Source organism: Pipistrellus hanaki (assembly GCF_964339955.1).
Source record: "Pipistrellus hanaki genome assembly, chromosome: 2".
Classification (NCBI taxonomy): domain Eukaryota; kingdom Metazoa; phylum Chordata; class Mammalia; order Chiroptera; family Vespertilionidae; genus Pipistrellus; species Pipistrellus hanaki.
The window spans coordinates 65,402,114-65,429,826 of record NC_140504.1 but is presented as its reverse complement, the minus strand read 5'-3'; the positions used below and the strand labels follow the sequence as shown (position 1 = coordinate 65,429,826).

General features: G+C 37.7%; 1 protein-coding gene across 2 annotated transcripts in view; it reads left to right on the top strand.

Moving 5' to 3' along the window:
- The window catches only part of DZIP3 (DAZ interacting zinc finger protein 3), a 113,802-nt gene that overhangs the window by 18,124 nt on the left and 67,965 nt on the right, over positions 1-27,713 (top strand). For both annotated transcript variants that reach the window (XM_084874009.1, XM_084874010.1), the window contains exons 4-10: positions 2,613-2,768; positions 9,644-9,760; positions 17,454-17,534; positions 18,796-18,920; positions 22,488-22,602; positions 25,847-25,966; positions 27,159-27,260. In XM_084874009.1, coding sequence (XP_084730135.1) covers positions 2,613-2,768; positions 9,644-9,760; positions 17,454-17,534; positions 18,796-18,920; positions 22,488-22,602; positions 25,847-25,966; positions 27,159-27,260 — 816 coding nt within the window. The remainder of the gene's footprint in view (positions 1-2,612; positions 2,769-9,643; positions 9,761-17,453; positions 17,535-18,795; positions 18,921-22,487; positions 22,603-25,846; positions 25,967-27,158; positions 27,261-27,713) is intronic.

The window sequence follows — 27,713 nt, the reverse complement described above, 5'->3', positions numbered from 1 at the left end:
TTTAAAAAGTGGATTGAGCATCAAATATTTTGACAAATAACTTAAAATTATATTTATTATAAGATATATTAAACAAGCATGATGGTTATAGTATTTTCTGTCAAAAAGAATTTATGTGTATCAGTTTGATAATTAGTGTTAGATGATTCTGTGGTGACTTTTGATGGTAAAATTGACTTTTAGTTTGAAATATATACACTACTGAGAATGATCTTTTTTTGCTGTTGTTAATCCTCACCTACAGATATTTTTCCCATTGATTTTTTGAGAGAGTGGAAGGGAAGGATGGAGGAAGAGAGAGAGGATAGAAGAGTGAGAAAGAGAGAAACATCAGTGTGAGAGAGACATATTGATTGGTTGCCTCCCACAGGTGCCCCTATCAGGGACTGGGGATAGAACCTGCAACCCAGATGTGTGCCTTTGACCAGGAATCAAACCTGAGATCCTTCAGTATATGGGCAGACACTCTAACCCCTGAACAACACTGGCCAGGGTGACAGTGGTCATTCTTTTCTTTTCTAATATATATTTTTTGTTGCCTCCTGCACACCCCCTACTGGGGATGTGCCTGCAACCAAGGTACATGCCCTTGACTGCAATCGAACCCCGGGCCCTCCCAGTCCACAGGCCGATGCTCCATCCACAGAGCCAAACCAGCCAGGGCTAGTGGTCATTCTTTACAAGCACTTGTCTAGTTTTTGGAAGTTCCTTTTTTTTTTTTTTTAACCTTTTGAGAAATTTTAAGCCAACAGAAAAGTTGCAAGAATAGTAAGAATAGCACAACATACACTTATTTACCCTTTAGAAAATTTAAGACGTTTTCCTGCATTTTGGGATATAATTTTTATGTAATGAAGTACTATAAAAAGTAAGATGTAAAAAAAAAAAAAAAAAAAGTAAGGTATAGACGAAACCGGTTTGGCTCAGTGGATAGAGCATAGGCCTGCGGACTGAAAGGTCCCAGGTTCGATTCCAGTCAAGGGCATGTACATTGGTTGCAGGCACATCCCCAGTAGGGGGTGTGCAAGAGGCAGCTGATCAATGATTCTCTCTCATCAATGTTTCTAACTATCTCTTTCCCTTCCTCTCTGTAAAAAATCAATAAAATATATTTTTTTTTAAAAAGTAAGGTGTATTTGTTAGATATTGTTGGAGATGGAGGAATCTTAATTTAAGACTCAAACCCAGCCCAGATAGCATGACTCGGTGGTTGGCATCGACCTATGAACCAGGAGGTCACAATTTGATCCTTTTAAAATATATATATATATTTTATTGATTTTGTACAGAGAGGCAGAGAGAGGGATAGAGAGTTAGAAACATCGATGAGAGAGAGTCATCGATCAGCTGCCTCTTGCACACCCCCTACTGGGGACATGCCCTTGACTGGAATCGAACCTGGGACCTTTCAGTCCCCAAGCTGACGCTCTATCCATTGAGCCAAACCGGTTTCGGCACGATTTGATTCTTTATCAGGGCACATACGTGGTTGTGGGCTCAGTCTCCATGTGTGGGAGCATATAGGACTCTCTTTCATTGTTGATGTTAATCTCTCTCTCTTTTTCCCTTCCTCTCTGAAATAATAACAATAATAAATAAAGACTCAAACCCAGAAGTGGAGAGTAGGCAGATAATTCTGAGTGGACTTTATTGGTTCCTAGTTACAGTCAGAGTAACTCCACTCAAGGGCATTTTCAGTGACTCCAGCCCTTTAAGGCCTCTGCAGTAAGAAGCTGTTCTGATATTCAGAGATCAGTAGCAACATATTCATATTCCCAAAGTTTCAGCAGGGTATAGAAGCTATAATATCTTGTTAAGGTAAAGGAAGGCCATCTTCCATCTGTTCCAGGCCCTTTATCCATTTCTATTGCCCACCCATTCCTCACAACTAATGTAAAAGCCATTCTTAGAAATAGTTTTCATATTATTATGTAGACTAACCTATGTAATATTTTAAACTCATCATTTTTATGCTTTAAATTACCAATTCAGTGCATGCTTTGTATTTCTTAAGAACAACTATTTTTATTTATTTTATTTTATTTATTTTTTTAAATATGTATTTTGTGGATTTTTTTTTTACAGAGAGGAAGGGAGGAGAGGGATAAAGAATTAGAAACATCGATGAGAGAGAAACATTGATCAGCTGCCTCCTGCACACCCTCCACTGGGGATGTGCTCGAAACCAATGTACATGCCCTTGACCGGAATCGAACCAGGGACCCTCCAGTCTGCAGGCCGACGCTCTATCCACCAAGTCAAACTGGTTTTGGCAAGAACAACTATTTTTTAAGTTGTAACTCATACGCCTAAAATTTTTCATGTTTTCTATCCCATCACCTTATTAAAAAAGGTGTCATTTATCCTTCTCTTTGAATTTCTTCTTTGTTTATAATTTTCAAGTGAATTTATAATGACATTCCTCATAAGAAAGTTTCTTGAGTTTTGATCTTAAACTTCCTATAATGTTGTAAGTTCCTTGAGAGCAGAAGAATGTCTTAATTTTATTTGGGTTTTCTGTAGTCTATCATAGTGATTTGCTCTTTTTAAAAATAGTTTGGTTTTAATATTAGCCAAATATAATTGTGTAAATTTTTAATAATATCTTCTAGGATAAACAGGAAAAAGACATGCCTTCTAATCTTATGCCTGTTAATCTACTATTAGAAGTGAAGAAGTTATTGAGTACAATTAATAATCTACCAAAAGGTGTGGTCCCTTACGTTAAGAAGTTTGTAGAAGAAAATTTTTCTCTCCAAACTATGCAGGTAAGATAATTTGTTCATTGGGACCAGAAGGGTAGCCCTCTGTATGTAACTATCTAGGAAAACACTTTATGTTCCTTTACTCTCATACTGCCTCCAAACTCACAGCACTTCTGACAGTAATTATGAGAGTTTATTTTCACACTGATCAATTCTCCAAGGCTAGCTAGGTGTCTTACAATTCATTTCAATTCTGATACCATCTACCTGGAGTTAGTATCAGATCCCAGTTAAGGTCCCAGTACCACAATGTTGCCCCCAATTCAGATGTCTTTGCCAGTCTTAGGTTGTCCTCAGTACTTCTGATCGACTGGCTATAAATTGTGGTACTAACAACCATCTCTTGGTTGGAATGACTTGCTAGAACAGTCCACAGGACTTGGGGAAACACTTATGTTTACTATTTCATTGCACAGTGTAGTTTATGATAAAGGATACAGATGTACATCCAGGTCAAGGTCTGGAAGGGTCCTGAGTGCAGGAACTTCTGTTCTAGTGGAGTTTGGGTGTACCCTTCTCCTGGTATGTGTCCATGTTCACCAAACTGGAAGTTCTCCAAACCCCTTACTTTTTAAAAAATTTTATGGATGCTTCATTATTTAGGTGTCATCAATGAATAATTCAAATTTCAGTTCCTTTCTCAATGGGGCTAAAAGTTCCAGGCTTTTATTCTTGGCTTGATTTTCCTGGTGACTAACCCTTATCTGGGAGCCTACCAAGAGTCACTTCATTAGAACAAAATACACTTTTTTTAAGATTTTAACTGCACTCAAAGACCAAATATAAGCAGGTATTTTGGGCATAGGGCAATCTATGTGCCTTTTCTTTTTTTAATCACAATAGTATAGCTAAAGTCTTGAAGTCTCTATCTTATTGCTTGTGAAGGGCTTAATATCAAGCTTGACTCTAGACTTTTATTAACTAAATAGAGTTAGTTGGTGGTAGCCTTTCAAGAATAATGATAGGAATGTTGGTTAGTAGTTTGTAAGCTGTTGATTGTAAGGTCTAGTATTTATTCTAATTTTATTAATAACCCATAAAATGCCACTCTGGGACAGAGAAGTGCAGTTGGTTTTCCTAATTTTTAAAACACTGACAAATTTTTCAAAAATGTAAAATAAAAATAATGTCCAAAACTTTTAGATTCATGAGTAAAATAAATATTCTAGAGAATATATTGTAGATTTCTATCTTGCAGATCATTTTTCTAAATAATAAGTAGTGAAATTTTCAGCACAAGATGGGTATCAATTTTTAAATTAATGAGTTTTCCAAAATTAAAGAGAATATCTACTTTTTTGTAGCAGCTAATTGGTGGGAAGGGAGCAATACACCATAGGTGCCTTTTCTGTGAAAAAATATATATTATTCATTATTTCCACAAGACAAATTAATACTATTATGATTAAAAAATCAAACAAACTCTGAAAATATCTAAAGACTACATATAATTATAACCTTAACTTAGGTAATTTACCATGGTATATTATCTGGTTTGAAATTGATGGAAAAATGCCACTATTTTCCTCTTATCTTTTGGAAATCACCCAAAAACAATAATGAGAAATAGAACCCAGTAGCCTTTATATATGCAAACAATAGCCAATTAAAGATAAAAATGAAAGAAAAAATACTTATCTATAATGGCAAAAAAAAGGTAAAATACTTAGGGAAACATCTAAGGGATATACACTGAGTAGTTAGATTATTATGATCTCTGAATGCATAATAATTTGACCACTCAGTGTATATGTGCGTGCGTGCTTGCGAGCGTGCGTGCGTGCGTGTGTGTGTGTGTGTGTGTGTGTGTGTGAGGCCCCGTGCATGAATTCGTGCATGGGTGAGGTCCGGCCAGCCTGGCCAAAGCGGGGACATGGGAGACATGGGCAGTTGGCCAGCCTGCCTGATGGTTGAATTCCTGGTCGAGGGGACAATTTGCATATTAGCCTTTTATTATATAGGATATACACTGAGTGTCCAGATTATTATGTTTTCAGAGATCTAATAATCTGGCCACTCAGTATATAAGATTATAAACTAGAATTTCTCAAAGATTTTTCTAAGCCACCTACCAGAGGCTGTCTGAACACCATAATAGTTCTAAATCTCTGTGGGTAGGTTTGGGAATGTCCATTTTAGCAAGCAAGTACTCCCACACACTGATTTTCTTCACTTTAGTTTAGAAATGAATACTCTATTAAAACAATAAATTAAAATCTCTAAAACTCTATTAAAAGTAAGAAAAGAAGACCTGATTGTAAAGTAGTACATTTTGGAAAATAATATAGACAAAGCTGTAAATTTTCCTGAAATTAAAATGTACAAATATCATATAAATAAAAAATTTGATGCTTTTTTTTTTTTTTTTTTTTTTTTTTTTTTACTAAAAGGTAATTCTAAAGTTCAAATGGGAAATAAAAGGAAGAATAACCAAGAAAATTAAGAAAGAAAAGTGTAGTTGAAAAGAGCTTGGAATTTGCCCACTTAGATGTTAAAACTTATTTTGGAACTCTAGTAACTAAAATATTGTTACTTGCTCTTGACTCTGCAGACAAATCTAGAAAATAGAAGATAAATTTCAAAAATAGACCCACATACATATAGAACTTTTATGTATGATAAGGTGAACAAAAATTGATAATGCTAAAAGGGAAATAGATAATTCTATAATCCTAGTGGGATTTAACATAATTCTCTGAATAACTGATAGAGCATGGACACAAAATTAGCAGAGCTGAAACAAACTTGATCTAACTGACATGTATTTATATGTGTGTGTGTATATATAATATATACTGACATATATACTAGATATACTAGTAAATACTGAACTTCACAGTGGCAGAATATTATATATGCTCTTTTTAAGAGCACACAGAATATTTATAAAAATTGACCATGTGCTAAGTCACAAAGCAAGTCTAATCAAATTACAAAGAATTAAAACATGCAGAGCATATTCTCTAACTATTTTACAATTATTTTAGAATCAATAACAAAGATAAACTAGAAAGTCATATTCTTAAGTTAAAATATACTAGAGGCCTGGTGAATGAATTCATGCATGGGTGGGGTCTGGGCTGCTAACCCCGATGGGAGCTATCAGGGCCAGCAGTGGGGAGAGTCCACAGGAGGTTGGCTGGCAGGCCCCATCCCTAATAGGGTGTTGGGGGACAAAGAGGGAGGGTCCACAGGTAGTTGGCTGGCTGATCAAGGTTAGACCCTACCCCTAATTGAGGTTGAGGGGCTGCAGGTGGTTGGCCTGATTTGGGGTGTTGGGGGCCTCTTGGGGTTGGGGCCAGCAGAAGGGAAGGGTTGCAGGCTGTGAGCCTGATGGCCCCACCCCCGATTGGGGGGAGCCGATCAAGGCTGGGATCAGGCTGGTTGGCTGCTGCAGTGTGCATCATAGTCACTGGTTGTTCTGCTGTTCTGATCACTGTGCTTTTATCTATAACTAGAGTCCCGATGCATGGAATTAGTGCACAGTGGGGAGGGTCCTCTCAGCCTGCACTCTCTCCAATCCAGGATCCCTCCGGGAATGTCCGATGGCTGATTTAGGATTGGGCCTAAACCAGCAGTTGGACAACCCTCTCACAATCCTGGTCGGCTGGCTTCTAACTGCTCATCTGCCTGCCTGCTTGATTGCCCCCACTTGCCTGGTTACTCCCAACTGCTCTCGCTGCTAGCCTGGTCACCCCACGCAGCCTGCTGCTTGGTCTTTTGGTCGCCCCTCACTAATACCTCTGCCAGCATGGTCGCTTAATGCAGCCTGTTTGGTCATCAGTTTGGTTATTTTGGTTGCAACAATCGCTTAGGCTTTTACGTAGATAGATAATAAAAGCATAATATGCAAATTGACCTAACAGCTGAACAGGGGAATGACCATCCGGATGACCTTCCAGATGAAGCCCGGGGGCGGGGGGGGGGAGGGTTGCGGGGATAAGGCAGCCAGAGCTGCAAGGGCCGAGCCCCTTGCACGAATTCCGTACTATATACCTCTAACCTAGGTAACCTAAGAGTCAAAGAAGACATCATAATGAAAATTACATAAATTTTTAAACTGAAAAAAAAAAAAAAAAAATATATATATATATATATATATATATATATATATATATATATATACTGTTATTAAGTAAAAACTGTGCTTCCAGGAATATTTATAATTTGAAATGCATATGTTAGGATAAAAAGCGAGGTTTAATATAAATAGAAAGCAAGGTTTAATATAAATAAAAAGTTCAAGAGGTTAATGGAAAAAACAGCAAATTAAAACAAAGTGTAAAGAAGGAAGTAATGAAAATAGCTAAAACTGATAAAATAGAATAAAGCATGTAATAAAGGTCAGCAAAGCCAAAACTTGTTCTTTTGAAAAGACCAATAATATTAATAGTAAATGCCTAGTAAGAATATTCAAAGAAAAAGAAAAAAGGCAAGAAAATAACCACATCATTGTCAATATGAAGATATTAATACAGATTCCATAGTGATCTAAAAGATCATAGAGAATTCTGCAACTTGCAGTGACTGCCTGGATTGGTTTAGAACAACATTCCTTTGAGAAGAACTAGAAAAACTGGGCAAACTATTTCTTACTAATGCTTACTTGTGCTTTTCTGACATATCACTTAATTCAACTAAGGACAGATCGTTTCAAGCTTTACTTCTGTTCACTGGGGAAGAGTCTATTTATGGTTTACCTTTTGCAGTAGATACTGCCAGTGCCCTGCCCATATTCCTTGGCTTCTATCCTTTCAGTAATGCTTTGGAACAGCAGTCTGCAGACTACTGGTGGTCCGTGAGATCTGAAAGGTTGGCGACCGCTGCTCTGGACAACTTCCAGTTTTCAGTATCTACATCTCTATGCCTCAGGCATTTTTTTCTTTTTCCTTTTTTCTTTTCTTTTCTTTTAGACTGCAAAAGGCTGTACTCAGCAGTTCTGAAGTCCCAAGGAATTAATACCCCCTTTTACCCTGGAAAACACTTTAGGGTTGTTATATAAATACCTCAGTTCCCTTTTGCATTGTGTAATACTGAGGTTTGTTATTTTTACTGTTTTTCAGTTTCCCTGTTATGTTCACTAGAGTTACCCACTGTGGGTAACTGGTTTAATAACACATCCCACTAATTTAAGGCCTGCTTTCACTTTCCTGTATCTTTTCTCCACTCCCCTACCCTGTTCTGGGCATATCCCAAATAAACTACGTGCATTGAAATCCTAGTGTTAGGTTCTTTTTTCAAGTGGAACAGAAAAAAAGGGGAAGGTGTGGGAGGGTAATTGGGAAATAGGACACATATGTAACAACTTAATCAATAAAGAAATAAAATTAAAAAACAGATACTCATATTTCTTCAGGTTCCCAACCAAAAGAATGAGGTGTTACTAGGCCCACTCTTCCTTGATAGGTCAGGAACTCTCAGTTTCCCCCCTACTTTTGCAAATTTGCTAAGAGATGTGCCTAGCATCTCAGCCACAACCAAATACAACAGTTGCCTTAAAGATAAAAATGACTCCAGAAGTCAGTCTCACGTTTCTGGTCCTTCCACCTCTCTTCCATTTTGGCCATTGATAGTTTTCCATTGTTTTCAAATAAATAGATTTTATATTTTGTCCAGCTTTTTAGTTGTCATTGAGAGGATTGATCTCAAAGTATGATTGTTTGGCAGAGGTGGAACTTCAGTGATATGTTTTATATGCCTTTTCAAAATTTAGATATATTGTCGAGCAACTGGTTGGATATATGAATCTGGATTCTGGTGATAGTTCTGAGTTGGAAATATAAATTTGGAAAATCTCGGTGTATATGCAGTGTTTCAAAACATGACTGGATTTATCCAGGAAATGTGTGTCAATGGAGAAGAGGTTCATTAACTTGAGTGCTGGGTAGACTGAAATTAATCATCTATTTAGCTAGGAGAAAAAACAGTAAAGTATTGTATAGTAGACACCAAGTTAAGAAAATGTACTTTAAAGTTTCCAAACAGATAATACAGTAGGTACTCGGGTTACATCAGTGATCCGTTCTGGTGGCACAACGTAATGCAATTTTCGAGGTAAGTTGGAACCCACTTACATAAGCACCTATGTCACTCACATGGAGCACATACACAGCAGTAATGAAATGAAACAGTAAAAAAAATTTAAAAGAAAGATAACAATTCCTGACCTTTACTTGTGGTAAATAAATAATAAAAACTTAAAGCACATATATAAATATGTGAAATGATAGAACTTTATTTTTTTATAAATAAATGGGAGATGGCAACATAACCACGAGATGACATACTTCGAGTCTGATATAACCTGAGGACTGTCTGTAAATCATTAAACAGATAATGTAATTTAAGCCAAACACTTGTGGGCATAAGGCATTGGGGAATGACCACAAACAATACATAGTCATTCCTTTGATTTCATCCCTGTAAATACAAAACTAAGGTACATAATAAATCTTATCAGCTTGATTTCAATCAGATTGCAGTATCAGATGGCTTACCCTGGTGTTGATATTGAAGCCAGCATTCCTGCTTACTACCACAGGCTTAGAGTTGGAAGGAAGATTTTAGTTATGCTAGGGAACAGAAGATATGAGAATAAAGTGGGACTACAACTTTCCTCTGAAGTAAGAGTGGATATTGCCAACCCCTTGGCAGACATAGTAATAACTTTTAGTGTTTTGAGGAAATAGTTACAAAGATTTGACAGACTTCTTAAAAACAAACAAGTATGAGAACAGTTGTATCTGGGTTGTGTGGATTTAAAGAAGAAATCTTTATATCTATATTCCAATTTTTTTGCAATGAAAATGTATTATTTATAAAATATGTAGATATTTATTCTAACTTAAGGACATTTTCAACTGAATAATTTTGCATAGAGAGAAGTTGCAGCTAACAGCCAGAATGGGGAGGAAATAGTTCCTGCTTTGACTTTACGTTTCTTGATAACACAACTGGAAGCATCACTTAGGAACATTCAAGCTACTAATTATACTGTAAGTGTTTGGTTTTGGAAGTTTGAAATAATGGACTCACAACATTTTTCAATGAGAATATGGCTAATGCATGCTAACTTTAAGGTGTAGGCCAATTTCTATTTTCCTCTTTTGCCTCTATCTAGAGCAATGATTCCCAAAGTGGTCTATATCGACCCCCAGGGGTCTATGACAACCTGCAAGGGGTCTACGTCAGCGAAAAAAAAATTTGGGGGTCCATGAAATGAAAATGGGGGTCCACGATAGTGGATCTCAACATACACTGATAGTACCTATTTACTTACATCATATTATCTTATAATATAAAAACATATAAATTATTTATAAAAGTACCTATGAAGTAAAAAATTTATTATATATGTTTATAAAATTGTGTAAGTTGTAGGATAAAAACCTGCACATAATGATATACCAGTATCATCTTGTTACAAGCATACGCGCAGTAAACATTCTTGCCAATTTTTGTCTCAAAGCTTCGCGAACTTGCACCGACTTGTTCAATTCGTCACTCTATAAATATGAATGTGAGAAAAATACGTTCATTCGTTTCCTGAATCTTGAATAGGAAAGTGCTGAGAAAATATTTAAAAAAATATAAACTGGTAGTTTATCATACAAATTATAGTGAATCAGTGTTATTTTGTTTGAGAATGCCGGAGAAAAGTAGGTACATTATTTTTTATTAAATTTTAACACTAAACTTCACTACAGTTAGAAATTTACAAAAAAATCAATGTCAGGTAAGTAGGGGGTCTACCCAAAACCGAAAAACATGGCAAGGGGTCTACGGCACAAACAAGTTTGGGAGCCTCTGATCTAGAGCAGTGGTTCCCAACCTCTTTTTTGGCTATGCCCTACCTAAGCATCTCTAAAATTCTGATGCTCCCCCCGCCCCATGCCATAAAATTTTTATTATTCAAAAAGTGAAGTCCTATTCACGTGGAGGAAGCTTAAAAGGCCATTAACTTGGTCTAAACTAGCTTCCAAAGAACATGACATCCATGAAAGAGAAAAATAAAAGAAAAGAAAGGACAGTTGAAGTACCTAGGAAGAAATAAATCACTAAGAAATTGTTAAAATAATAATAATATGAAGTGATATGAAAAATAGCAAGTAAGGTTTCAAAATATATAATAAACTGAAATGCATAACTATGTCACACTCTGTATTTATATACTGTATATGAGGCCCCCTAGAAACATACAAAATGCAAAAAATTCACTGTTAATAACTGAAAAATCAAATTGCCACCCCACTCCCCCGTTGGGCAGGTGCCCCATGTTGGGAACCACTGATCTAGAAAAAGGTGCACATACTGTAAATTGATTTCCTTCCTTTGTCTTGTACTTTATGACTACATCTCTATAATGAGCTTATTCTAGTCTCCTTCCCTGCTACAAAATTATTCATCTTAACCAGTTAACTGTCATGTGTTCAAAATAGAAATCTTCTCCACACATTACAATATTGAATTTAATTTAAAAAAATCATCTGACTTTGGAGTTGAATAAAGGATGTCATCATCTTCTTGTGAGGTGATTGGCTCCATTATTCCTTCATTTGATGCCATTTATTTATTTGTTATTTCCACAATATAATACATTACAGTGATAAATTCAATAATAAAATAATGATAATTTGCAGTCTGTGGAAATATCAACAAAAGTGTACACGAAATAAAAATAAACCATTGATATGAAAAGTCGTGAAAACACTAAATTTTGTTGATGCTCCAAAGAAGAAATTTGTAAAAAAAAAAAAGAATGCACACCGTGTTTACCACTTTAAGCGTGAAATTCATGATAAACAAATGAACAACAACAACAAAAAATCTCAAGTGTCACAGTGTTTATCTCTTGTGCTTCTGAGTGGCAGCCCTATATATCAATATTGGAATTTCTTCCATATGCACTGGAATATGTACAAATTTAAGTTATATTTTTTTTTTTTTTACAAACCCAGACATGTCACTAACAAGTCTGATTTTAAAATTGGGTGACTAGAGTTAATATGTGGGGTTTACTGCTTTACTGCTATAGACATGTGTGGAATGTGGGAAAAGTCAGCCACTTGCATTTATAGATGCTTAAGGGTGTACAAAGGATTACATAGAAACTTGAACTAGTAAAAATGGGCTTTCATGGAGTGTCATGACAAAATGTACTACTTTCTGTCTCTTTATAAATATTCAGCTCCTTTTTCTTCTGATATTTCTATATTTATAAAAATTGGTGCTGCTATTATCAGTTATTGACTAATCATGTGAGATAAATTTTTTAAAAATTTAATAAATCTTTATTGTTCAGATTATTACATTTGTTTCTCCTTTTCCCCCCTAGCTTCCCTTTACCCAGTTCCCAAACCACCCTTTGCCCTTACCTCCCCTCCTACTCTCCACATCCATAGATGTACCATTTTTGTCCAGTCTCTTCCCACAACCCCCATACCTTTTTCCCCTGAGAATTATTAATCCACTCTTATTCTATGCCCCTGATTCTATTATATTCACCAGTTTATTCTGTTCCTCAGATTTTTAATTCACTTGATTTTTAGATTCACTTGTTGATAGATATGTATTTGTTGTTTATAATTTTTATCTTTACTTTTTTCTTCTTCTTCCTCTTCTAAAGAATACCCTTCAGCATTTCATATAATACTGGTTTGGTGGTGATGAACTCCTTTAGCTTTTTCTTATCTGGGAAGCTCTTTAACTGACCTTCCATTCTGAATGATAACTTTGCTGGGTAGAGTAATCTTGGTTGTAGGTTCTTGCTATTCATCACTTTGGATATTTCTTGCCACTCCCGTTTCTGTTGAGAAATCAGCTGACAGTCATTTGGGTACTCACTTTTGGGTAACTAACTGTTTTTTTCTTGCTGCTTTCAAGATTCTCTTTGTCTTTTGTCCTTGCCATTTTATTTATTTATTTATTTATTTATTTATTTATTTATTAAATATATTTTATTGATTTTTATCAGAGAGAAAGGGAGAGAGATAGAGAGCTAGAAACGTCAATGAGAGAGAAACATCAACCAGCTGCCTCTTGCACACCCCCTACCGGGGATGCACCTGCAACCAATGTACATGCCCTCGACCTGAATCGAACCTGGGACCTTTCAGTCTGCAGACCGACGCTCTACCACTGAGCCAAACCTGCTTCAGCTGTCCTTGCCATTTTAATTATGATGTGTCTTAGTGTGGTCCTCTTTGGATTCCTTTGTTTGGGGTTCTCTGTGCTTCCTGGACTTGTAAGTCTGTTTCTTTCACCAGGTGGGGGAAGTTTTCAGTAATTATTTCTTCAAATAGGTTTTCAATATCTTGCTCTCTCTCTTCTTCTGGCACCCCCATTATTCTGATGTTGGTACGTTTGAAGTTGTCCCAGAGGCTTCTTACACTATCTTCAAAATTTTGGGGTTATTTTTTCTTTTTGCTTTTTTAGTTGAGTGTTTTATGCTTCTTTGTATTTCAAATCTTTGAATTGATTCTTGCATTCCTCTAGTCTGGTGTTGGGTCTCTGTATAATATTTTTTATTTCAGTCAGTGTATGTTTAGTTTCTAGTTGGTCCTTTTTCATATCTTTGAGGGTCTGGCTAAATTTATCAGCCTTTTCTAGGAAATTCTTGAAAAACCTTATATAACCGTGGTTTTGAACTCTACGTCCTCCATTTCTTTCATTTGTGAGCTGTTTCTTTGTCTCTGAATTTTCACTGCTTCCCTGAGTTGGTAGGGTGGCTTTGTGTGCTAGGTGTCCTATATAGCCCAATGGGTCAGCCTCCCAGTTACCTAAGGTGGACACTCTTGGTGCACCCTTTGTAGACTGTGTGTATAGCTTTATTGTAGTTAAGCCTTGATTGTTGTTGGTATCACTGGACAGAATTGACCTCCAGGCCAATTGGCTGTGAGGACCCGCTGTGTCTATAATGGAAGAACTGCTGTGCTGGAGAAACATTTATGGGGCAGGACTTGTTTCACTGGGGCTTTGGTGCTTACTGAGTCTGCCTCTTGAATGTGCCACTTATGGAAGTGAGTAGTTGAAATCTGGTGTTGTCTCACACTGACCACTAGATATACTAGCTTCTGGATCTCCAATGGGGTGCAGGTCAGCTACTGTCTGAGGCCACCCAGCAGGAGCTACAGTGAGAACTACAGTTTTCTCCTCTTTGCTTGAGGTTTGGAGGTTTTGGAGCTGTCTGACCAGAGTTGCATTTTGTTAGGTTAGGCTGTGATAGGGCAGGCCATTTATATCTAAAAGTTGCTGCTCAGAGCTTGGGTGAGTTTGTAGATTGTGCGGGGCAGTATCTCAAGGAGTCACTAGGGTAGGGCGTGGCAAACAGCGATGGCTGCCAGTCAACCATCTCTGCGTCTTCGTGTTTCCAAGTCCCCACATACTGCGTCCCAGCATAGTAAGCAATTTTTGCTGGGCACACCTCTGCAAGAAAATCATCCTCACTTTCCGACCCGATGGTAGATAGTCCAGCTTCTCCCCATAAGAGTTTGGGTCCCCAGCATCTCCCCAGAAACTGGAGTTCAGAGTAATCAGGAGCTTGTCTCCATTCAGGTTGAAAAAAGCAGTACACCCAGTTGCCCACTGCCAACCTGATTTGCATGCCTCTGTACCTCAGGTTTTCAGTGCTTGTACATGTCTCAGTGCTCTTTTCTTTTTCCTTCTAGTTGTTTAACTTCCACTCAGCCAGCTTTCCCGTGGTTGTGGGTGATAGACATTTTGTCTTTTAGTTTTAGTTTTGAAATTGTTGTGCAAGGGAGCAGTTTAGGTGTTTACCTATGTCGCCATCTTGGTTTCCTTTATGTGAGGTAAAATTGATAAGATATAATTACATGTTCAAGGTCAAATGATACTTTAGAAATAAATAGGAAAATAAAAGAAATATAAACCTTACATTAAAAATTAGAATCAATAGTACAAGATGGTAAAAGGAAAAATTATTTCTTTAGAATAATTTGGGTCAGTAAACTTAAGTTTTACACCCATTCAGACGATGGATTAGAGTTATCCTCAAGAAAGGACAACCCAGCAACACAAGATAGCATATAGCATAAGATACCAAATTCTATCTATCTATCTATCTATCTATTTATCTATCTATATAAAGGCAGTGATCATGACAACTGGAACAACTAGTCAACCAAACAGCAGGCTGCATAGGATAACTAGAACAGCAGGAGGGCAGTGAGGGACGACCAAACAACTGAACAGCAGGCTGCGTGGAGCCATCAGGTAGGCAGGGAGACCAATGTGGAACGACCAAATGACTGAACAGCAGGCTGTGTGGGATGGCCAGACCAGTGGGGGGTTGGGGGACAGTGAGGGTCAACCAGGCCGGCTGTTGGGGGGCAGCAGTTGGAGGTATCAGGCTGGCAGGGGGGGGGGGGGCAATGAGGAGTGACCAGGCTGGCAGAGTGGGGCAATTGGGGGATACCAGGCTAACAGGGGAGGGCAGTTAGGGTGACCAGGCTGGGAGGGGTACAGTTTGGGGCAACCAGCCCAACAGGGGAGGGCAGTTAGGGGCAATTAGGCTGGAAGAGGGGGGCAGTGAGGGGTAGTTGGTGTGATCAGGCAGGTGGGGGCGGGCAATTAGGGGTGATCAGGTTGGCAGGGGCAGCAGCTGGGGGCAACCAGGTCATGGGGGGGGCAGTTAGAGGCAATCAGGTCAGCAGGCAGAGGTGGTTACTGGGTGATCAGGCTGTCAGGGGGGGGGGGGGGAGGGGGCAGTTAGAGAGTTAGAGGCAACCAGGCTGTCAGGGGGGCCGTTAGGGGTGATCAGGCCAGCAGGCAGATGCTATTAGGGGTGATAAGGCTGGTAGACAGGTGAGCAGTTAGGAGTCAGTGGTCCTAGATTGTAAGAGGGATGTGCAACTGCCGATTTAGGTCTGATCCCCATGATTGGACCTAAACCAGCAGTCGTACATCCCCTGAGGGGTCCCGGATTGGAGAGTTTGCAGGCTGGGCTAAGGGGACCTCTTCCCCCTTACTCCCCCCCTTCACAAATTTCATGCACCAGGCCTTCAGTCTATAATAATTAATAGCAAGCGTACTATGCTAATTAGACTGGGAAAAAGCTGGGTCTATGAGACCTGAGGCAAGCCACTATAGCTGTGAGGCCAAGTCCCTTGCATGGATGTCGTGTATCAGGCCTCTAGTCTACACTAAGAAAAGAGAAACATGCAAATTGACCATCACTCCCCTATGCCCACCAACCAATCAGGAGGAAATATACAAATTAGAAGGATAAAAAATGGTGGCCGTCCAGCTGCTCCAGGTGTGGAGTAGCAGGGCTGGGCAGGACGCCTGCTATGAGAGATAGAGTGGAGGATGAAGGGATCTACTGGAGCATCATTCCAGCGCAATGAAGGCAAAGACTGCAGACTTCAGCAAGGGTCTGCAGCAAAGATGAAGACAGCAGACTCCAGCCTGAGAATGCAGCAAAGCAGTGAAGACAAAGATGGCAGATTCTGGCTGGAGCCTGCAGCAAAGACCAAGAAGGTAGACTCTGGATCCCGGGTGCTGGAGGAAAACTGGTGCTGGAAGCTAAGGGAAGGAAGGCCTATTGCACGAATCTCTTCATGCAATAGGCCTCTAGTATTATAATAATGAACAAGCTCACAGAAAAAAAATTCTTAGTTAGGACCCTCCAGAATAGGGTTCTAGGAGGAGGTGGACACCACCCTAAAGGAGTCCTAGATGGATTTAAAAGAGGGGCAACAAAAATACAGCAAAATGTCTATGAATATGATTTTTCTCTCTAGGGATTTGGTGCCTAAGGTTTTTATTGGAGGATAGTTATGTAGGCACCCTCTTCCTAGGATATATAAAAATTCTTAACTCCCAGAGGAAACTCCCAGGTTTTTAGCATAAATCATTTTATTTGTACAAGCAATTTAGGCACAGTGAGCCAAACCTTATCAGAGAACAGTGGGAATGCTCCTAAAATCCAGGTTCCGAGACACCCATAAAGAGTCAGTCTTGCAATCAGGCCTCTCTATGGATAGCAGTCAGCTCTGCTGACTATTGTGCATGGTGTGTATAGTTCTGTGCCATTTTATTACCAGTGTTTGTGTAACCACTACTGCAGTCAAGATAAAAGAACTCACATCGCTACAAAAATGTCTTTTATGCTAACCCGTTATAGTCACATGCACCCCTTGTCCTCCTTGCTCTTCCTAATTACTAATCTTTTCTCCATCTCTATAATTTGGCCAAATTATAGATGAAGGAAATAGCCTCATGTTTTAATTTTTCACTGAGGAAGTGACAAGCTCTATGTTTATACTGTTAGAACAAAATGCACACATGGACAATAAAATACTTCGATTTAAGAGATCATTGTATTTTTTAAGCAGGATGGTAGATACATGAGTGTTCATTATAATATTACCTAAAGTGTTTTGATATCTGAAATATAAATGAAATAATTTTACAAAAGGTTTAGTATAACAAATCTTAATGGCATACTTTCATTTTCTTTAATCAAACTCTCGTGTTTTATTGACTATCCTCTTCTGGGTCAAATTATCAAATACGTCTAAAATGAATTCTGTATTATTAGATGATTGATCATATAATGATAATTTCACTATTTTAATAATAATTAGACCTAAAATATTTAATTAATCTTGCTAAATTTTAAAGTAGCTTAGTTTAAATAACCAATTAAAATATATTTTATCTTTTTAGGCACATCAGATTAATATTGATTATTATTTGACATTACTGTTTTTGTATGGAATAGCACTCACTGAAAGAGGAAAGAAAGAGGTACGTAGCATTTGTTATTTGCTTATTATAAGTCTTTTTACATATACTGACCTCATTTTAACAAATTAAAATGTTGATTTTTGAAATTCTCTAAAAATTGATACCACTCAGTAACTTTTATATATTTTTAATATAGTATCGTTATGCCAGCGACTATTTTGGGAAATAAAAAATATTGAGAGGGGAAACATAATTTTAGCTTACAACTTCAGTTACTTTATTTATCCTTTAAATGCTTACCATTTGTATAAAACAAAATTGTTTAGCATCTTTCACTTATACAATACATTTTAATCCATTTTCTAGTAGAGCTTAATCTGGCTGGTTCTAATATGAGTTATACTTTAATTTTTTTATTTTAAATTTCTAGGCAGGTTTTTTTTTTTAAATAAATCTTTATTGTTCATATTATTACAAACGTTCCTCATTTTTCCCCCCTCCATTGCTCCCCTCCACCTGGTTCCCACCCTTCCCTGTGCCCTTTCCCCACCCCCCATTTACTTTAAATGTTTTGTTGAATAAGGTGAAGTGCAAAAAGTAAAAATCAGGGAGTTAACTAGGTGATTTCTAAGAATTCTTTCAAATTTAACATTATCTTTTTAATTTCTTTAATGATTTCTAATGTTTTCTTTGCAACTTTGATATTTCTTTTACTTTTTGTCTCTAGAAATCTATACTTTTTACTTGTTATTTGAAAAATTAGGAAGGTTTATGCTCCAATTAGAAAGAAAAATAGTAAGAATTATATAATATTGGCTAGTAATATTTGCCAGTTTTATAAACAAAAATTGTTATTGGTTTTCTTAATCCTTACCCGAGGATTTGTTTTTATTGATTTTAAGAGAGACAGGAAGGGGGAGTGAGAGAGAAAGAGAAACATTAATGTGAGAAACATCTATCAGTTGCCTCCCATACCGGAGATTGAACCTACAACCTAAGTATATGCCCTAACTGGGAATTGAACCCACAACCTTTTGGTGTATCAGATGATGCTCCAATCAACTGAGCCACCAGGCCAGGGCTATTGTTTTAGTGTTCACTTTGAAATGCTGGTCAAAAAATACCTTAGTTTGTTGTACATATTTTAAGCATATGTGACTATATACAGCGATGCTAGGATTAGAGATATGAATAAATGACCAAAAGACTGGACCAATATTAAAGTTGCCCTAACTTCTCAAGTTTGGGAAATATTTGTTTATTGTAAAAGAAAAAAAAAAAAGTCTTTATATTAGCCAAACTGAGTTCTATGTTCCTACAGGATTATACAGAAGCTGAGAATAAGTTTCTAGTGATGAAGATGGTGATCCAAGAAAATGAAATTTGTCAAAACTTTATGTCTTTAGTTTATTTTGGACGTGGTTTGCTTCAATATGCTCAGAAAAGGTAAGGATTTTAACTAATGGGTAGATCTTCCCTGTCAGCTTTCTGCATTGTGAAAAGGGAATAAAGTTTTCACAGTATATCAGGTATAATAACATTTATGCTGGATGGATTTTTTTCTTCTTCATTTATTTTTTACAGATAATAATTTCTTTAATTTACTTGAGAATATTAAGTATCAAACTTAACAGGTTGTGACAGTAAGAGGCAGTATAACATAGACATTGGGATATTGGAGTTTAACAGATCTGGGTTCAAATACATTTTCTACCACCTACCAGACCTTTGATTTAAGGAAATGTAATGTTGGTTAAGCCTTATCTTTTTTCTTATTTGTCAAATGGAACTAAAAGTAGTGCCTACCTCATAAGATGTTGCAGGTAATTAACACAGTGCCCAGGACACAGAAATGCTATATTAGTAAATAAATGATGGTTGTACTTTTTAATATTTATCACTACTTAGAATAGGTGTTTAAGGTATAATAGAACTAATAAAGCACTGAAAATGTCCAAACACTGAATTTTGGGAGAGTAAGGTATCATATATTTAGTTAAATTGCATAAGGTAATCTATATGGACTAGCAGTCTGTTCACTTCATATTTGGAGATCCTTAGCCATTTGTAACAGCATTCATTTTATTTGTTAAGCATTTATCATATTCTAGATTTGGAGATATAATTATTTATAAAATAGACAATTCCTATTCCCATGTAACTGATAATATTATAGTATTAATCAAATAATAAGTTGTGCAAAATAATTATAAAATGTTATAAAAAACTATGAAGGTATATACAGTGAACAATAAACAACTTCTAGAGTCCCAGCCTGGTTCTGGGAATCAGAAGTCTCTCTGAGAAAATAATATTTAGCTGAGATTTGAAGGGTGAATTACACAAAGTTTACTTAGACAAATCCATATGAAGGATTACTGTTGGCCCAGCCATCCTAAATAATAAAAGCTTAATATGCTAAGTGTCTGGTCCTCTGGTGACCCATCAACTGTTCAGCCAGTCAAAGCGTAATATGCTAATGATATGCTAAGCCCGCTCAACCGCTCGCTTTGATGTGCACTGACCATCAGGGGGCATATAGTTGACTGGTTGACTAGTAGCTATGATGTGCACTGACCACCAGGGAACAGACGCTCCAACTGGTAGGTTAGCTTGTTGCTGGGGTCCGGCCAATCATAACTGAGCAAGATGGCCCAGACAAGCCCTGGAGCCCTCCTGCAGTCCTTCCTAGCCTTGATCTTGCACTGGTGGGGTCCCTCAGCCTGGCCTGTGCCCTCTCACAATCCAGGACCCCTCAGCGATGTCGGAGAGCCGGTTTCAGCCCAATCCCACAGGCCACTCCCCTTTGAGGGCACCAGCTGCAAGGCTCATAGCTCTCCTGATTGGGACTGATTGGTGCGAGCCTGCAGCAGGTGTAGTGGGGACAAGATGAGCGGGAGCATCAGGTCGAAATTGAAGGCAGTGTTGGACTGTGGGTTTCAGCTCTATCCCCACAGGCCACCCCTGGGGGGCTCCCACTTGTGCATGAATTCCAGGCCTCCAGTTGGGTCCATAAAAGCATCACTACCTATTAGTTCCCTGATTCTTTGGTTTATCTTCTATCCTTTGGCATGCTTGCTTTTTACTAAGGTATCCAGAAGATTTCCTACTTTCTGTTCACTAGTATGATGTCACCAATACCAATGAACAGTGCAAAATGTTTTGCAGAATGTCAGAATGATAAAAATTCCTCTAGTTTATATTGTGGAGAAAATTAACAGCTCTGAGACAAGAAACGAATGTATATTACTGTCCTTCCCTCAGATATGTAAATGACTTTTTATTCTCTTTACTTATGGGCATTGGAGAGAATCCATTTCCAGATGGTTGACACTAGAAAGTCATTATATACTAACATTTCTTATTGCATTAATGGGTAGAGTGTCACCTTGGTCTTTCCAGGGCAATAGTCACCAATCAGTGGTCTGTGGACCATTGGTGGTTTGTGGGGTCCGAAAGGTTGGTGACCACTATTCCAGGGGACATTGTCTAGTGTGGATTCTGTGGTCTTATGTACTAAGTCCTTTCTAATATCCTCACCTCCCTGAGCTTTCTTTTAATACTCTGCCACGAAATTTCCAGCATTTCCACCTCAGTTACCATAGGCCATTGTTATGTCCAAGCTTGAAATAACCTTCTTAAGCAGCATGGAATTAAATCTTGAGTTATGGAAGATGTCCCATGTGCATATTTCCCTATTCAGCTGTATGGTTTGTCCACTAGTACAGCACTCTGAAGGTTCACACATGTTCTAGTAAATACTAGTCAAGTTCTGCAATTCTCATGATGAATAAACTTTCTTTTTTATTTTTTTTCCTGGGCAGGGACTCTGTGTTCCCATTTGGACTTTGCTTTTATGTGATCCTATATATACAGTATTGGTCTGTAGGCAATAAGTGGAGAGGAAGGATCTTGAGAAGGAAGGTGTCACCTTTTGAGACATGTACTCCAAATGATATTTTTTTACGGTCCCTGAATAAAGGGAATCTGCCCATCCTAGCAAGAAATAGGTCTTTGCCAGTCAGAAGGTTCATGAGAATTTAGGGATTCATTGTTTCTGAGCATATTCACCTAAATGTCCCCATTCCAGATCTCAGAGTCTCCTTGTTTTCTGTCAGAGCCCCGATTTCCACATAATGGTACTTGTTGAGGCTGTGCTTTTGGTCTTTGCTGTTGTTCTACTCTTGTGATTAAATACTGGGCCTCATTTTCAGCATAGTTCGCCCTTATAATTAGGGTTGGTAAGGATTCTTTATATATTACCATGGAGGCCTTTTACCCTGAGTTGATAATAGCAGTCCCATCAAGGTGATGCATTTCATCTCTTTTATAGTTTGCTGCACCTTGTGATTAAATCTGGGACTGATTTTAAAAAATATATATATTTTATTGATTTTTTACAGAGAGAAAGGGAGAGAGATAGAGAGCTAGAAACGTCGTTGAGAGAGAAACATCGACCAGCTGCCTCTTCCACATCCGTGGGGATGTGCCCGCAGCCAAGGTACATGCCCTTGACCGGAATCGAACCTGGGACCTTTCAGTCCGCAGACGGACGCTCTACCACTGAGCCAAACCGGCTTCGGCTGGGACTGATTTTTTAACACAGATTATATTTACCCAACATATCTGCAGAAGATGAGGGTCTCCTTAAATGCTACCATAAAGGCCTCTGTCTTTCACAGTATGTCTTGAGTCAATAGTTGGCTGACCTGTGCCTGTCATTCTTTCTTTAAGGCTTCCAAGACAGTAAACAAAAGCCAGTCAACTCTACAATCCCTTTAATTACCATGGTCCCCATATTGTTAAAGTGAGCTACTACATAATCAGTTGTCTCCCCTTCCACCTGTTTTTCATCCCAATCTACCACAGGTGAGAATCCTAGTATTTGTATTTCTATAGTATACCAGCGGTTATCACTATCCTACTTATCACACACAAAAAAGCGTTGTCTTATTTTAAACTATTTAGTTACAGTGTCACATTCAAACTAATCTTATTTAAAATGCCTTGCAGATATAATGGAGGACTGCTAGAATTTCATAGAAGCTTAGAAGAAATAAGTGATACAAATGATCATTGGTTTGACATAGATCCTACGGAAGATGAATATTTCCCTACAACTTTTAAAGTAAGCAATTATTTAAGAATAACATTTCATTTCTAACTAATCAGAATCATCTTTGATAAAGTGCAGTTTATCTTAACTATGTCATATTCATAGGAAGCACATTCTTTAATTGGAAATTCGTTTTTTTATATGAGAAACAACTTTGATTTCATTTTGTAGTGCGGAATGTATAATTCAACAAGTAGAAAGAAGTGAAGAGGCTATATTAGCATTTTCAGATAACAAGATTAAAAGCTCTACTAATCTAGTTCTTCACAAGGCTAGAGCTAAATGCAATAGTTAACCTTTTTGTCAAATTATACTTAATTATTTTGTTGTTGATTCTAATTTTAAAAGTACTAAATGCCTCAGGAAACTGAAAAATGTAAAATACCTGAAGGTAAAACTAAAATTTGTTCACATTTCTTTAAATGGAGAAGCCAATGTTGCCATTTTCATTTATATCTTTCCAGACACTTATCCTGCTATTGAATATTTAGTTTATCCTAAACATGTTACTTTTTCACTATATGAAAAGTGATCTTTGTGTATTTTTTACATCATTTTCTTAGGATAAATTTCTAAAAGTGGAATTGTGAAGCAACTGTCCACACACTTGTAAAGTTGCTGAGATATATTTCCATATTTTCTCTCAGAAAGTTTATAACAGGTTATAACACAGTCTTAAAACACAGTATGAGAGTTTTTATATTTCCACATACTCTGGGTATTCTTTATTTTTTGGATAATTTTTTTATTTGATAAGTCACATTGATCACTTTTTAATTTGTTTAATAAGAACATTAACAACAAGTTTCACTTGGTTTGAATGACATAACTTCTTTCCAGACTTTTGTTTTGAACCTATTTGGATCCTTATATTTTACCTGACTTTAAGGCCAAATGCATTCATTGAAATAAAAAGAGATGTTTCATTAAAACACACAATTCAATTTTTCAGGAAGCTATAGCAACTCAAAATTTATAATATAGCCTCAAAATAGATGGGACAAAAACTGATGGAATTGAAAAGAGAAATAAAAATTTCCGATCACAGATTATTTGAATACTAGAGGCCCGGAGCACCCTGCATCCTCTCTAATCCAGGATCCCTCAGGGGATGTCCAACTGTCGGACATCCCTCTCATAATCCAGGACCACTGGCTCCTAACTGTTCACCTGCCTGCCAGCCTGATCACCCCTAACTGCCTCCCTTCCTCCCTCTCCCCCCCCACCCCGCCACCAGCCTGGTTGCTCCCAACTTCTACCCCCACCCCCCACCGGCTGGGTCACCCCCAACTCCTCTTTCTGCTGGCCTGGTCACCCCAAACTGCTTCCACGCACCCTCCGCCCCGCCCCGGCAGCCTAGTTACTCCACCCAACCTGCTGTTCAGTCATTTGGTTGTCCCTCACTAGCCTCCATGCTGGCCTGTTTGCCCCATGCAGCCTGCTGTTCAATTCTTTGGTCATCCCTCACTAACCCCTCTATTGGCCTGATGGTCCCACACAGCCATTTGTTCAGTCATTACTGTGATGGAGTCCCAGACAGTTTGCATATTTCTCTATTATTAGTATAGACTAGAGGCCTGGTGCGCGGAATTCATGCATGGGGTTGGGGGGTTGGTCCCTCAGCCCAGCCTGCAGCCTCTCCAATCTGGGACCCGTCAAGGGACCTTCATTTTTTTCTCCTGGAGTATGGTGGAAAAACCCTAAATCACCTTCTTGGATTCTTATAACCCAAATTACCAAGAACATTGCAAGTGGTGGCCTAAAGGGAGCTTAGCCAATGAGCTGTCAGAAAAGGTTTTTACTCTCAAACTGGTTTGGCTCAGTGGTTGGACCATGGGCCTGCAGACTGAAGGGTCCCAGGTTTGATTCCTGTTAAGGGCATGTACCTAGGTTGGAGGCACATCCCCAGTGGGGAGCGTGCAGAAGGCAGCTAATTGATGTTTCTCATTGATATTCCTGACTGTCTATCCTTCTTCCTTCTTCTCTGTAAAAAAAAAAAAAAAAAAAAAAAAAAAAAAAAAAAAAAAAAAAAAAAAAAAAATCAATAAAAAAAATATTTTTAAATAGGTGTATCCTCTGCAGCTCATGCAGCCCCTGGGTTGTGTCCACTGGGCTAGGGTGGTCCCCAGGGTCTTGGCACCCCCCAGAGGCCAGCAACCATCCCCTTGTAGAGGGCGCTAGGCTGGGGGTGTGAACACAAACTGCCACTTGCTGCGGGAGCTCGGGAAGCTGCTGGTGGCAGGGCAGGAACATCCCCTTCTCCAAATGCCCCCAATCCAGCAGCCAGCCCCACCATGGGCCCCAGGCTGGGGGCATGCAGGGACCCTGGGCAGCATGCAGCTGTGGCCACCAGGGTCTCGGCAAACCCAAAAGGCCAGCAGCCAGCCTCTAGTTGTGGGCGCCTGGCAGGGGGTGTGGACCTAAACTGCCGCTTCATGAATGAGACTTTGCAAGTGGCTGGGGGCAGGGTGGGAACATCCCCCCGTTGCTATAGCAATATGGGGATGTTCCCGTCTGCCAGGCCACTTGGAGCCTGCTCCTATAGGCTCCGAGTAGCCAGGAGGTGTTCTGTGACCCCTGCCGCTCAGGACCTAAGCACAGGCCTACAGTCTAGGTATGGCCTGGGTCCGGAGGATGTTTCTGGGATTCAGGCTGCTCAGTGCCTGCATATGCAAATTAACCATCATCTTTGTTTGGGTTAATTTGCATACTCTCTCTGATTGGCTGTGGGCATAGTGAAGGTACGGTCAATTTGCATATTTCTCTTTTAATACATAGGATACCTGTCTCAGTAATCAATAGAATAAGTAGACAATTTTTGGCATTTGTCAGGATAGCTATATGAATTTTAAATCTGACCTAATATAGTAATAATTTCATACATTTTTAAAAAATATTAACTTTTATACTTAGCTAAAGAATCCCTACTTGGTTGTGGTTATTTTTTTACTTTCTCCTCCCTTTAAAATATTTTTCTTTATTATCCTAACATTTTCAGTGAATTTTTATGCACACCTTTTTCTTTTCACCATGTTAATATTCAGTAAGAGATCCAGTATTTCTATTTTAGCACCTTCCTATCTATTGTTCACTTTGAATGAGGAAAATATATTCTATTACTTAAAAAAAATACATATAGATGTCTTCAAAAAAGAATTTAACTTAAATTACTTAAAATTATTATGCTAAAATATTGAAAGTGATATAGTCTTATTATTACTAATTCATGAGATTTATTTCTATTTTTTAAATCTAGGATCTTCTCAATAATTTTATCGAGATAACTGAAAGTAATATAATGAAGCAGACCATTTGCAGTTATCTAGATTGTGAACGATCTTGTGAAGCTGACATTTTAAGGAACACCAATTATAAGGTATTATAATTCTCAGTTAGCTGAATATTTAAAAAATAAGTTTAGATAAAAATTACTGTATTATGCATCAAAATAATATTTAAAAAGAGTACTTAGTTTAATAACAGTGATAATGCAGGTGATAAGTTGTTTGAGTATTTTGAAGAATTTAGAATCCTAATACCCTGTGAGTCAATAAAAGAATGAATTGGTTTTGTTAAGGGTTTTGTAATATTCACCTGTCTCTGAAGTTATAATTAATATTTCTGCTATCATACAGTGGAAATTATCTAAATAGTCTTTATAGTTAGAAATGTTATTTTATTTTCATTTATTTAAAATTTATTTCACTAAGGAGAAAGATTGTCACTCCTTAAGATTTATGTTAGTAAGTGATCATTATTTTTGATCTGGGCTTTAAGGGAGAAAAAATCATAACCAGCCTTGATTTGAAGAAATTCAACAACTAAAGTACTTAAAATCTGGTTCCCAGTGGATATGGCAGAATAAGACTGGGAAATCACAAGATAAAATGAGATGTGATTATCAGTGCAAATCTAACACCACTTCTATAAAATAATAGAAATCTTAGTTGAAAGGCATGGGTGTCCAGAATGAAGCATGTAACAGGGAGGGCTGCTTAAAAAAACATCTGTTTGTGAGAATGACAGTTGAGAATGTTTTAAATGTGAGTTTTTATTTTTGTAAAAATGAAAACTCAAAGACTAAAAGGATACATTTTATATGTTTTTTAAAAATAAAGATGGCCATTATAATGGGTAAAAAAAGAAAGGCATGATGTGTATAGCAAATGAGATAAGAAGGGAGGAGGAGAAAGTCAAGATCTATTCATTAGGGTAAGTTTGGAATTAGGAAGGTGGACTGGTGAAGTGTAGTGCTTACAATGGGCAAGTTCAGTCTTAGTGTAGGTGACATGGTGATATGATTTTGGTTTCCCAGGGAGGTTGTAGGGTTCCAATCAAATACATAGCATGTAGCAGTAGGAAGTCCTGGCCACAAAATTTAGATTTTTGTCATCCAAGCAGTCTATCCCTTTGAAGCATAGCTATAATTCCAAGAGAGGACACACTGGAAAAACAAACAAACAAACAAACAAAAAACCTTGTGAAGTTAGAAGTGATTTAAAGTGATATTTCTGTTTATATATGAAATCTTATTTCTAGATCAACAGCTTATTTTCATTCTTTTTCAGGGATTTTTTCAATTAATGTGCAGTAAAAATTGCTGTGTTTATTTTCATATAATTTGTTGGAAAAAGTTCAAGAATTTAAAATATCCAGGTGAAAATGATCAGGTATTTCATTTTTCCTTAAAAACTTTAGTATAACATTTCTTCCTCTACCCTTTCTTCCCCCCCACCCCCCCCTCTCTCTCTATTTATTTCTTCCTGTTCATATTCTTCCTCCTCTGTTTTTTCCTCCGTGTTTCTCTCCCCCACCCCCTCATTTTCTCTGATGCTTTTCTCCTTACTATTCCTTTTCATCACCACCATTTATTAAACAGATCTTTGTAGGGGATACTCAGTTTGTTGCTTTGCTTAGTGATTTCTATCTATTGTATTTCTTTTGCTATAGAAGTTTATACTCTTAAGAATAGAAATATTGTCGCATATATTTACATAAAAGTCATAGAATCAAAGAATAGAATTGCTTAACAAACAGAAAGGATAGTTAAACAATTTTAAGGATAGTTTTTATTTTAAGGATAGAGAACAATGACAAATTTTATACAATAATATTCAAAAATC